This window comes from Gracilinanus agilis, chromosome 3, assembly GCF_016433145.1.
Source record: "Gracilinanus agilis isolate LMUSP501 chromosome 3, AgileGrace, whole genome shotgun sequence".
Taxonomy (NCBI): domain Eukaryota; kingdom Metazoa; phylum Chordata; class Mammalia; order Didelphimorphia; family Didelphidae; genus Gracilinanus; species Gracilinanus agilis.
Window position 1 is genome coordinate 47,842,896 of NC_058132.1, and position 12,879 is coordinate 47,855,774.

Consider the following 12,879-nt stretch of genomic DNA (forward strand, 5'->3'; position numbering starts at 1 on the left):
CCCCTCCCAAAAAAAATTCTAGAAGTAACCAACCTTTTAAATAATTTCCTTCTACATTACCCTTATCAACCCCCTATCTCACTCTCTAGAACAGTTCTTCCAAACCTTTTTTATCCCTCCTCAGGCCTCCCATGATTCTCTTTCCCCCTACATTCTCAGCTGAAGGTCATGCTTCATGTTTTACAGGGAAAAAATGGAAACCATTTGCCTTGAGCTCCCTTCTTCCTCATCTCATATCATTCACATGCCTTCTGCCACTAGCTCCTTCATCCCAATGTGTCACACAAAGAAATAGCTCTACTTCTTACCAAGACAACCTCATTTCATCCATTCTTCTCCAACAGATTACCCCCTCTCATCTCCCTGATACTTGTCTTCTCTCTCTCTCTCTCTCTCTCTCTCTCTCTCTCTCTCTCTCTCTCCCCCCACCATCTGTCTCTCTCTTTCCCTAACACCCCCCCCCCAGCTCCCTATTATCTGTAGGATCAAATGCAAAACCCTTTGTTTGATGTTTAAACCCTTCATAACCTACCCCTTTCTTACCTTTCTAATCTTCTTATATCTTACTCCCCAACACATATTCTTTGATCCAGTGACACTGAGCTCTTATTTGTTCCAAGAATAAGGCCCTCCCTCTCTCATCTCTGCTCATTTTCTCTGTCCTCCATGCCAGGAATATTCTCCCTCCTGATTTCCACCTCATGACTTCCCTAACTTCCTTTAAGTCTCAATTAAAATCTCATCTTTTACAAGAATTCTTTCCCAGTCCCTCTTTTTTTTTTTTTTAAACCCTTGTACTTCGGTATATTGTCTCATAGGTGGAAGATTGGTAAGGGTGGGCAATGGGGGTCAAGTGACTTGCCCAGGGTCACACAGCTGGGAAGTGGCTGAGGCCGGGTTTGAACCTAGGACCTCCTGTCTCTAGGCCTGACTCTCACTCCACTGAGCTACCCAGCTGCCCCCCAGTCCCTCTTAATTCTAGTGCCTTCTCTCTGTCAGCTATTTCCTATTTGTGCTGCAGTTAAATGGTAAAGTGAATAGAATGCTAATCCTGGAGTCAGGAAGACCTGAGTTTTAATCTAGCTATGTAACCCATGGCAAGTCTATTTAATTGATTGCATCAGCTTCCTTAACTGTAAAATGGGATAATAATATCATCTACCTTGCTGGTTATTGTGAAGCTCAAATAAGATAATGTTTTTAAAACATTTAGCCCAATACCTGACACAATAGGCACTATATAAAGGCATTACATTCCTCTTCCTTATATTGTTTGTACACATATGCTTGTTATCTCTTCCATTGGATTGAAGGCAGGAACCATCTTTTGCCTCTTTTTGTATCTGTAGTGCCTGGCACATCCTAGATGCTTTATGAATTGTAATTGACTGATTCCAAAAGAAATATATCCAGTTTTTGTAACATAATACCCCAAAGTTTGGTTCATAGTTCTTGTGACACAAATTTTCTTCATATCTTCTTTTGGCCTATGCGTATCTCTTTTTCCTTCTCTGACATCCCAGAAAAGTGTTTGTTTACTTTGACATGGAAATTCCAAGAATTCAAATAATTTCCTTCCTTCCTTCCTTTTTTTCATTGACACCTTTTGTTTTTGAATTCACAGTTATTTTTGAATTCTAGAACGACTATTCACTCATTTAGCCCTACAGTGTAATAAAGAAAAAAGTTAAGAAAAGCAAACCAACATATTGAGTAGGTTAGACATATTGAATACAGCATCTCACATCTGCATTTCCACCATTCTCCAGGATCAAGACTTATCACTGAAGTTCCTCTGAGTTTGTTCTCCTCTAAATGATTTTTTCATTTACATTCTTGTATTTTACTCTTTATATTATTTTCTTGATTCTACTTACTTCATTCAGTATCGGTTCATAGAAGTTTTCTCATATTTTCTTGAATTCTTCATAATTGTTTCTTATATTACACTGTTTCATTATGTTTATATTTTATAGTCTTGTTTAACCATTCTCCCATCTACTTATTCCTCACTTTTTTCTTTTGTTTGATGCCACGAAAAAGGGCTACTATGATTTTTACTACATACATGGAGTTACTTTCTCCCTTATAACAAGGTCTTTGACCCTTCCTTATTGTTACAGAGTCAATGAAAATAGCAAGTTTCAATAATTTTTTTTATATAATTATAAATTATTTCCCAGAATGATTAGACCAATTCAGTTCTACCAAAATAACTTTCAAGCAGTGGTATCAATCTCATAGAAATGGAGATCACTAACCTATGTATGAAGATCCTTGGGGACAGCTGACTCAGTTTTTAAATGTAATATTATCTATGTTTCATTATATTTTTATTTATTTTGTTAAACATAAAATAATTATATTTTTAAACCCTTATCTTCTGTCTTAGAATCAAGACTAAGTATCAGTTCTAAGGCATAAGAGTGATAAGGGCTAACTAATGGTGGTTAAGTGACTTGGCCAGAGTCCCACAGCCAGGAAGTGTCTGAGGTCACATTTGAGCCCAGGACCTTCCCTCCAGAACCAGCTCTTTATCTACTGAGCCACCTATCTGCTCCCTCCTACCCCAATTACATTTTAATCTAACTTTGACCATACTTGGACCCCATATGACCTGTGGTATTGACACTTCTGATTTAGAGTACCTGTCTTCATATAGCCCTTGCTTTGTCAATTTGACTGGTTGGGAGATAAAACTTTAGCATTGTTTAATTTGCATCTTTTATTGGTGGTTCAGAGCATTTTTAAAAACAATTATTGATAGTGAGCAATTTTTCTTTTGAAAACTCCCTATCTTTTGACCATTGTAAAAATAAAATAATAATAATAGGCGAGCAATGCAAGGCACAAAGAACGCTAAAGAGACTCTTGTTTAAGAAAAATAAACTATTTATTTAAATATATATAAAAGAAAAAGGATTTCTAATTCTAAGGGATTCTAACTCCACCCAAATAAAACTCCCAGGTCCCGCAAGGAACCACTTCTCCTATGGTTCACAGGCTACACTAATCCTCCCTGATCTAACTAACCAAATTTACACTATTCTAAATAAATCTAACCACTCCAACTCTTAACTTCGCCTTTAAGTTATAAAGATAACCAAGGCTAGCTGGTTGAGTCGCCACAAGAATCAAGTTAGGACTCAGATTCCAAACCAAAGACGAGGTATTTTTTGGTCTTTTCACAGTTTAACCAATCTGTAGACAGTACCAGATAAATGAATGGTGTTTCCCAAGTTGGAAAAGAAAACACTCCACTTCTTCAAGTCTTTCACTCAGAGAGAGATAGAAAGAGGCAAAGATGTTGCCTTCTCTAGCCCTGAGAGACAAAGAAGTTGCATGTGGCTCTGTTGACTGCCAGAAGCCACTCCTGGAATGCCACACCCAGAGAGTGTAACTGTCATAGAAATAAAGGTTATAACTGCCAATGGTTGAAATTAACACTCTCTCTCAGCTCTATCTGAAACTCCAATTCTTCCTCAAGCAGCTTCTCAACTTCTTATCTTTAAACTAATAAAACAATACTTATTTTCTAATATTATCCTTATACCATATAACATGTAAAAGAGGAATTCAGTTTACTTGACCCGAAAAAGCAAACAAAAGAACAACAAATGGAAGATGCAAATAGGTACTTTGAAGCTTGATGACAAAAAGACCTTACTAGGCTGCCCACAAATGGAAGGGACTAAACTGTGTTAATGGGTGGTAACTTTCCCTTCCTTGTAAGTCTTCAGACACAGACTAGAAGACTAACTGTAGGATCATAGATACAGAGTTAGAAGGAACCTTTCAGTCACCTAATCAACCCCCTAACTTTATAGACAAAGAAACTGAGGCTTAGGAAAATTAAGTGACTTAACCAATCAAGGTTGGTTAAGAATGGATGAAATTCCTGCTAGATGTAGTGAGAAAACTGCCATATCAACAGAAACTCCTGCGTGAGCAAGATTACCAGCTAATGACAGATAGACTGTCCAGGTCTAGCAAAGTCAGGATTCAAAATCAGATCATCCAATCCCAAACCTAATACTCTCCAGTATACCATATATTAATTATGTTATAATAGGCAGTCCTTGTAGATATGAAATGGACCAGATCACTAAGGTCTCTTCCAGCTTTTGAATTGTTTATTTTTATGATTCTTGGTCTTACATATTTAATTACTTATTTAATTAGATCTCAGACTTAGATATTTGATGCATATAATTTTTCTACTCAACAGTTTCTCTTATTCTAACAGTGTAATGTGGGGAAAGGGGGTTTTTGGTTGAATATATTAAAAGGTCGCCAGGGGATTGAACAATTATCAATACACAAATAATGAGTAACCTCAAGTTAAAATGACTTTTATGGAAATTTATTTACGAATGAGAGGAGGAAGAAGAAATAAATAAGAATCTAATACAGTAGGTAATTTGCTCTGATTCCTAGTTAATCCAAGTAGATCTAATTAACCCAAGGCCAGAAACTCAGAGGGCCGGAGGCTCAGAGGGCCAGGGGGCCCCAGAGGTGAATGAAGCAAAAGCTTCAGTCACAAAGCCTCTATTAAAGGGAAGTTCCTTAAGAGAAGTTCAGGAAGATTCAGTCTTAAACTCACCATGTGGAATGCCCCAGTCATGAACCAGCAGAGCTTGCTCAGGTCCCCTTCACAAACCAGAAGACCTAGCCCAGCTGACTGAGGTCTCTTTTTAAAGGGGCCTCTTTTGCATTACTTCCTGTGGCCTCCTCTTAGTTTACGTGTCCAATCACAACAGATGCTTTTCTTAGGACTACCCACAAAGCAGTCAATAAATTCTGATTTGTTACTCTAGAACATGTGGGTTACAGACCACCCAAAAATGGAGATGTTTTTACCTTTGGTGATTAAATCTAAAGATGGGCAGTATAGATTTAATCTAATTATCACAACAGCAATGATTTTGTTCCTGAAAAAGTTTTTTCATTTTATATGACTGAATTGCCTTTCATCTTTTGTGTTCATCTCAAGAGTTTGATTAAGAATTTCCTATAGATGGAAATAGGTTTTGAGTGATAATACATGTATAACCCAGTGGAATCGCTTGTCTACTCTGGGAGTGGGGAGGAAAGAGGGGAAGGAGACAATATAAATCATGTAACCTTGGAAAACTTATGTGTAAATTTGCTACTGGAATAAAATAAAGAAAAAAAATTTCCTCCAAAGTAAAAGTTGTTCTTCCTACTTCCTTTAATTATTTTTATTATGTGACCTTTTATGTTTAAGGCACACCTATTTGGAACTTAATTATTATATAACATTTATACCAGGTAAAAGGCTGGTTTAAACTCTCCCCCCCAAAAAAAAAAAACCCAACATCATTTTATTGTCATCTTTTTTTAAGATATTTTATTTTACTAATTACATGTAATAGCAATTTTCCACATAAATTTTCTGAACTTTATAAGATCCAAATTGTTTCCCTCCCTCCCTTTTTTCTCCCTTCCCAGAGATAATAAGCAATTTGATCTGGGTTACACATGTATTATCATGCAAAACACATTTCCATATTGTTTATTGTTGTAAGAAAATACTCACATAAAACCAAAACCCCCCAAATAAAAACTCAAATAAAATAAAGGGGACAATCTCATGCTTTGATCTGCATTCTGACTCTAACAATTTTTTCTGTGGAAGTGGTCAGCATTCTTTGTCTTAAGTCCTTCATAATTGTCCTGGATCACTTAAACTTTCACAGTTAACCAATCTCAGAGTATTGCTGTTACAGTGTGCAGTGTTCTCCTGGTTTTGCTTATTTCACTTTGCATAGGTTCATGTAGGTCTTTCCAACTCATTCTGAAAGTATCCTGTTCATCAGTACAATAGTATTACATCATCATATACCACAATTTGTTCAGCTAATATCCAATTGATGGACATCCTGTCAATTTCCAATTCTTTGCCACTACAAAAAGGGCTGCTATAGTTATTTTTGGTACAAGTAGGTCCTTTCCCTTCTTTTTTGATCTCTGGGATACAGACCCAGTAGCGGTAATACTGGATTAAAGACTATGCTTAGTTTTTTAGTCCTATGAGTATAGTTCCAAATTACTCTTCAGAATGGTTGGGTCAGTTCACAACTCCACTAGCAATGCATCAGTGTCCAAATTTTGCCACATTCCTTCCAACATTTATCAATTTCCTTTACTGTCATATTAGCTAATTTGATAGGTAGGAGGTAGTACCTCAGAGTTCATTTTAATTTGTACTTCTCCACTTGAGAGAGATTTATAACGTTTTTATATAATTATCTATCTTAATGTTTTGTTCTTCCAGATGAATTTCATTATTATTTTTTCTAATTCTATAAAATAATTTTTGTTATTTTGATTGGTATGGCACTGAATAAGTAAATAAAATAAGGTTTAGTTTCTATTATATTAGCTGAGCCTACCCATGAGCAATTAATGTTTTTCCAGTTGTTTAGATCTGATTTTATTTTTGTGAAAAGTGTTTTGTAATTGGGTTCATGTAATTCCTTTGTTTGTCTTGGGAAATAGATTCCTAAGTGTTTTATGTTGTCTGGAGTTATTTTAAATGGAATTTCTCTTTCTGTCTCTTGCTGCTGAATTTTGTTGGTAATATATAAAAATGTTGATGATTTATGTAGATTTATTTTATATCCTGCAAGTTTGCAAAAGTTATTATTTCAACTAATTTTAGTTGATTCTCTAAATATACTATCATATGAAAAGATTGATAGTTTCATTTCCTCATTGCCTACTTTAACTCCTTCAGTTTCTTTTTTCTCCTCTTATTGCTAAAGCTAGAATTTTCTAGTACTATATTTAAATAATAGTGAGGATGGGTATCCTTGTTTCACTGATCTTAGATGGAAAAGCAGTTCTAACTTGTCCTTATTGCAGATGATACTTACTGATGGTTTTAGATAGATACTACTTATGATTTTAGGAAAGGCCCATTTTTTCCTATGTTTTCTAGCATTTTTAGTAGGAATGGGTATTGCATTTTGTTGAAGGTTTTTTCTGCATCTACTGAGATAATCATGTGATTTCTGTCAGTTGTGTTATTGATATGACCAATTCTGCTGGTAGTTTTCCTAATATTAAACCAACCTTGCATTTCTGGTATAAATCTCACCTGGTCATGGTGAATGATCCTTGTGATATACTTTTAAAGTCTCTCCTATTATTTTATTTTGTTTTTAAATGTATTTAAAATTTTTTTCCATGACTACATGATTCATGTTATCTCCATCCCCTCTTCCCTCCCTCCCCTCTTCTCAGCCCCCAAGCTGACAAGTAATTCCACTGAATTATATATGTATTATCACTCAAAACCTAGTTCCACTTTATTCATTTTTGTAGTAATCTTTTAAAACCAAAACCCCAATCATATACCTATGTAAACAGGTGATAAATCATATATTTTCTTCTGCATTTCTACTCCAACAGTTCTTTCTCTAGCTGTGGATAGCATTCTTTCTCATAAGTCCCTCAGAACTGACCTGGATCATTGCATTACTATTAGTCACAACATCTATTACATTTGATTGTCCTATAATGTTTCAAGAACTATGTATAATGTTCTGCTTCTATTGATTTCACTCCACATCAGTTCATATAGTTCTTTCCAGTTCTTAAAGAAATCAAGCAGTTCATCATTCCTTATAGCACAATAGTATTCCATCACCATCATATACCACAATTTGTTCAGCCATTCCCCAATCAAGGGACATTCCCTCATTTTCTAATTTTTTGCCATCACAAAAAGCACAGCTATAACTATTTTTGTACAAACAGTTACGTACCCATTTTTAAAAAATCTCTTTGGAGTACAAACCTAGTTGTGATATTAATGGATCAAAGGGATCATTCTTTTAAAGTCCTTTGGACATAATTCCAGATTGCCTTCCAGAATGGTTAGATTGATTCACAACTCCATCAGCTATGCATTAGTGTCCCAAATTTTTTTGCTAGTATTTTATTTAAGATTTTTGCATTCATTAAGAAAATTGGTCTATAATTTTCTTTCTCTATTTTTGCTCTTCCTGACTTAGATATCAGCACCATATTTATGTCACAAAAAGAATTTGGTAGGACTCCTTTCACTATTTTGGCACAAAGTTTTTATAGTATTACGATTAATTGTTTAAATGTTTAATGGAATTCATTTGTGAATCCTGCTGGTCCTGGGGATTTTTTCTTAAGGAGTAAAGATCTTTTTGGAACCTGACACTGTCATTCAGTGAGTTCCTTATCTCCCCCAATTTATGTCATCTGCAATTTTTAAAACCATGCAGCCTTTGCCTTTATCCTAATAATTAGTCAAAATGTTAAACAGCATAGGACTTAGAGTAAAACCCTAACAGCCCTGCACTAGAGGGAGACCTCCTTCCCAGTTGAGACTGAATCATTAATGGATCTTGGGGCTTGACCATTCCACAAGTTCTGGATCTTTCATATTCCCAACCCCATCTTTTCCACAAGGATAACCTGAGGATCTTTGTCAAATGCTTTATAAAATCTAAGGAAACTATTTATAGCTTTCCATTCTTCTGCTATTTTAGAGTTTACATAGGGGAAAATCCTAATTTCAACAACATTGGAATAATCTGTCTAATATTTAGGTGATAAGTAATAGGGAATTGCATGAAGAACTGAGAGGTTAAATGACTTGTCCAAGATCACCCAGCTAGTAGGAGTCAGAGAAAGGATTCATACAAAGGTTTTCCTGATTCCATGCTCAGCATTCTTCATACCGCTCCAATTCTTCTCTACCAAGTGTAGTTACTCTATCTAAAATGGAAATAAGGTTAGTCTGCATGACCTGTTCTTGATAAAACCATAATGTTCATCATGATTTTTCACATATGACTGGCAGTGACCCAACTATCACATCTGGCAGTTCTCTTGATTACCCTAGATTACCCTAGGCAAGGTACCTTGACTTAATCTAGGTGTTCAGTTTTTTACACCTCCTCACTTGTCATGGTTATCAATGTCCCATTAGTCATTTTTGTTCAGTAATTTTCAAAGAAGACAAATGTAAAATAAGAATTGAGCAGATTCCTAATTGAAAAGCAATTTAGTGGATATGAGGAAACAGCTCTCAAATGTAGACTGTTATCAACCAACCATATGAAAGAATGTTATAAATCAATAACTAAGAGAAATGCAATTCAAAACAAACCTGAGGCTTTGCCTCAAACCCAGCAAATTTGCAAAGGTGATAAAGGATGGGAATAGTCAATATTGTGGGGACTATGAAAAGGCTGTCACATTAATGCATCATTGACAAAACCTGAATGTGTGTAGCCATTCTGGAAAGCAATTTGGAATTATTCAAATAAAGTGGCAAAATTGTTTATTCCCCTGAACCAGGAAATTTTAATGGTAGGCACATATTCCAAGAAAGTCATTGCCAAAAACAAAGGCACTATATGTACCAAAACATTGATAGTGGCACTTTTGGGTAGTAGAAAATATTTGAAAACAAAATAGACATCCTTCACATAGGGAATGGCTAAATAAACTGGTACATGACTGTCATGAGATTTTACTGTTCTGTAAGAAGTGGCAGCCATGATATACAGAGAAGCATAGGATATCTCACAGGAACTGATACAAAAGGATAGAAGCAGAGCCAGGAGAATAGTGTGCCTGAGTGGTTTACAACAAAGTAAACAAAGCAATCAAACAGTAGAACTCAAAAGGCTCTTGGGTACCAGATTTAGGGGTAGCATAGCATTATGGGGAAATAGAGCAGCTGAGCAGAAAGTGAAACCCCGATCCTAGCTAACTTCCAGACATTTAAAAATTTTTTTTCTTCCATTTCACTGTATTTTGGCTTTTTATTCCTTCAGGACCCAAGCCCAGAGAGTACGGAAACCCCGCTGCTGTACAGGTCCCCAAGGGCTGCTTCCCAGGTACTCAGAGAGCCAAGCTGATGGACAGGAGCAGTTATTCAGACTAACAGACAACATACAAGATGAGTTGTAAGTAGGAATACTAAATTACTTTTGTTTGTCCATAGAGGACTTTGCCTTTCAATGTTAGACATAAACATTTTCATCCTAAAATCAAACTGATGTGAGCATGTCAAATTACAGTCCTTTAGTTTTCATCTATATAGTAGTCATCAGGCCACTAGCTAACTTTATTGGGACTTTAGTCTATTGAAACTGTTGAAGGATCTTTGCTTCAGATGTTGGTTTATAAATCCAGCTAAACAGCCTTGTAAAAAGCCATTTGCCTGGAGAAATCAATTATTTATTCTTGGCAAGTAGAAAAAAACACTGGTTTCATTTCTTTAAAAAGTCTATTTAAATTTACTTCCTCTAAGCAAATGTAGGTTGTTGAAAATTATGGGTTGGTAAATGTTTTATTAAATTCCTAACCTGTAAAGATAATCTTCAAGTGCCATTGTCACAAGTAATACTGGCCTGAGTTGATTGATGCTCTTCGGTATGTCTTTATATTCTTAGAGCAGTGTTTAAATGTGAAAATCGGGAACCAAATTTATCTGCAGAAGGAACTCCTGTTTTGCTCATTTGTGGGTGGTGGCTTCTTGCAAGGTCAGCTACATGATTAATCTCTCCCTTTAGTATTTGTCAAAGTGCTCTTCTGAGAGTAGAAAGTGTATTTAGTCTTCAACCATTTGTGTAGTAAAAAAGTTACAGGGTAGCATTGATCTTCCTGTTCTAACATGGCCCCAGCTCTGATCATTAGTTCCACTTCCCTAAATTCTCCATGCAACTTCATTTGGATAAAGGCATCTTTACTTCCTGTATATTTTTGCCTAGTGTTTTGTGCCTCTGGTCAGTAACTGCTTCAGCCCTTTCTGCCCTGGCTCTCCATTGGTGAGATCCACAGATCTCCTCAATCAGTAAAATCTGCCTGTGTGTTAAGAGTGGCAACAATTAAGCATACCAACATTTGTACAACACTTTCCTGTTTACTTTACAATCCCTTTTTGTCAAGGATTAAATTAGATAATAAATGATGGCATATTGTTCTTTTGATTCTTGTTCCCTGGTTTGAGTTGAACCACTTTTTTGGTCCTTGGGAGTTTCTTTTTCTCAATAAAAGAGCCCGGGCCAAAAACGTATCCAGGAGACTGCCATGAAACATTGAAGGGAAATGAAAAACTAAGAAACTGTTCATGAGAAACTGAGCCCAGGGAAACAAGGAACCAGGGTAATCTTAAAATGAGAAGGAGAATGAAATGGTTAAAATTGGCTGCAGCCTTTGGAATTCACAAGAAAGATGATGACATGCTGGGGCTCAATAGGCTTGGATGGTCAAGAATTGAAGCCATGCCCCACCCCCCACCCCAAATGGGGAACAGGGTAGGGGTGAATCTTTCTAGCCAGGACTAGAAAGCATGTGATATGTTTTTAGTGGCCTAAGGAAGGCTGGTCAGGGAACCAGGAAGACGTTTCTCTGCAGTATCTTTTGTCAGTCTGAGCTTTCATGGTGACGTGGACATAAGAATCATTGTTGCTCAGCAGAACAAGGGTTTTCAGGAAAAGTCAGCAACACCAAATGGTACCTCTGACTTTTATCCTAGGATTGTGATTAAAAACACATTTAAAGATCTAATTATTTGCATATTTTCCTTCGGAGTTAACCCCATAAAAGGGGCTTTAATACCTTGCTCTACTGTTCTAACTAAATGTTTCCACATTTTTTCCAGTTAGCCTCGCAGTTTCACTTCTGGAAAATATTGTGTAATTACTTCCCGATGTAGTTAAACCCCCACAAAGTCCTCAGTGCCACAGTTGATTCAACTTTGTTCTCTCAGGTTGTTTCATTTAATTTTTTCATTGTCTTTAATTAATTAGCATAAGAAGATAAAGAGTTCCTGACAAAGGATTTTAAGGACAGACCAAACTAAAAAACCTTCAATTGCAAATTAATCAAAAAGTTCTCTCTTGCATTTTGAAATAATATCTACTATTTCTCATTCTTCTCAAATTTATTTTTTAAATAAAAGCCATAATGCGTTTAGATAAGGGCTAACTATGAAAGGTATTTACCATTGGTATGACATTAACTGTTCTTTCCAATCAGTGGCTAAACTAGCCAAACTGATCATTTTCATTGAAATGTGTCCCTGTCTCTTAGTCTTTTCTACTTTCCTTCAGAAAGACCAGAGGATATATCTAAGTTGCAAGCAGGTAATGCTACAAATTTTCAAACAAGGGGACCCTGGATGACTTACACTAGTAGAACTTGCAAGCTTCTAACCTGCTGTTTGGAATGAATTGAATGGTGGTGATAATAGCTTTTATATAGTGTTTTAAGGTCGTTAAAGCTTTTTACAAATATTATCTTACTTGATCCTCACAAAAGTCCTGGGAGATAGGTACTATTATTATCCCCATTTACAACTGAGGAAACTGAGAAAGAGGTTAAGCAACTTCTTACATATAAAGTCAGCACAGTGAATAGAGCTCTGGGCTTGGAGTCAGGAAGACCTAATTTCACATGTAACACCAGACATTTAATAGTTTTGTGACCCTGGGCAGGTCACTTGACCTTTTTCTGCCTCAATTCCCTCATCTGTAAAATAAGGATAATAACACTCCCTTCCCACAGAGATTGTAAAGATCAAATGAGATAATATTTGTAAAGCACTTTGCAGACCTTAAAGCACAGTATTAGCTATCTTTATTATTATTGTCTCTAAACTCAGTTCTTTCTGATTCCAGGTTCAGTGCTCTCTACACTGCACCACCTGGCTGCCTCTGATCCAGCATTCTTTTGCTTCAGTGCCTCTTTTTGAAGGGGGCATTTTTTCAAAGTAGAACTATTTTCATGTTGAAGGAATATTTTTATATGTTGCTCACACTGGCATATAATTTAAATTATTTGTAATTTCTCAAGGCTAGG

The 12,879-nt window shown here is 36.0% G+C and overlaps 1 protein-coding gene across 2 annotated transcripts in view; it reads left to right on the plus strand.

Moving 5' to 3' along the window:
• The window catches only part of VPS13D (vacuolar protein sorting 13 homolog D), a 364,180-nt gene that overhangs the window by 328,225 nt on the left and 23,076 nt on the right, over positions 1 to 12,879 (plus strand). For both annotated transcript variants that reach the window (XM_044667757.1, XM_044667758.1), the window contains exon 67: positions 9,849 to 9,980. In XM_044667757.1, the coding sequence (XP_044523692.1) occupies positions 9,849 to 9,980 (132 nt within the window). The remainder of the gene's footprint in view (positions 1 to 9,848; positions 9,981 to 12,879) is intronic.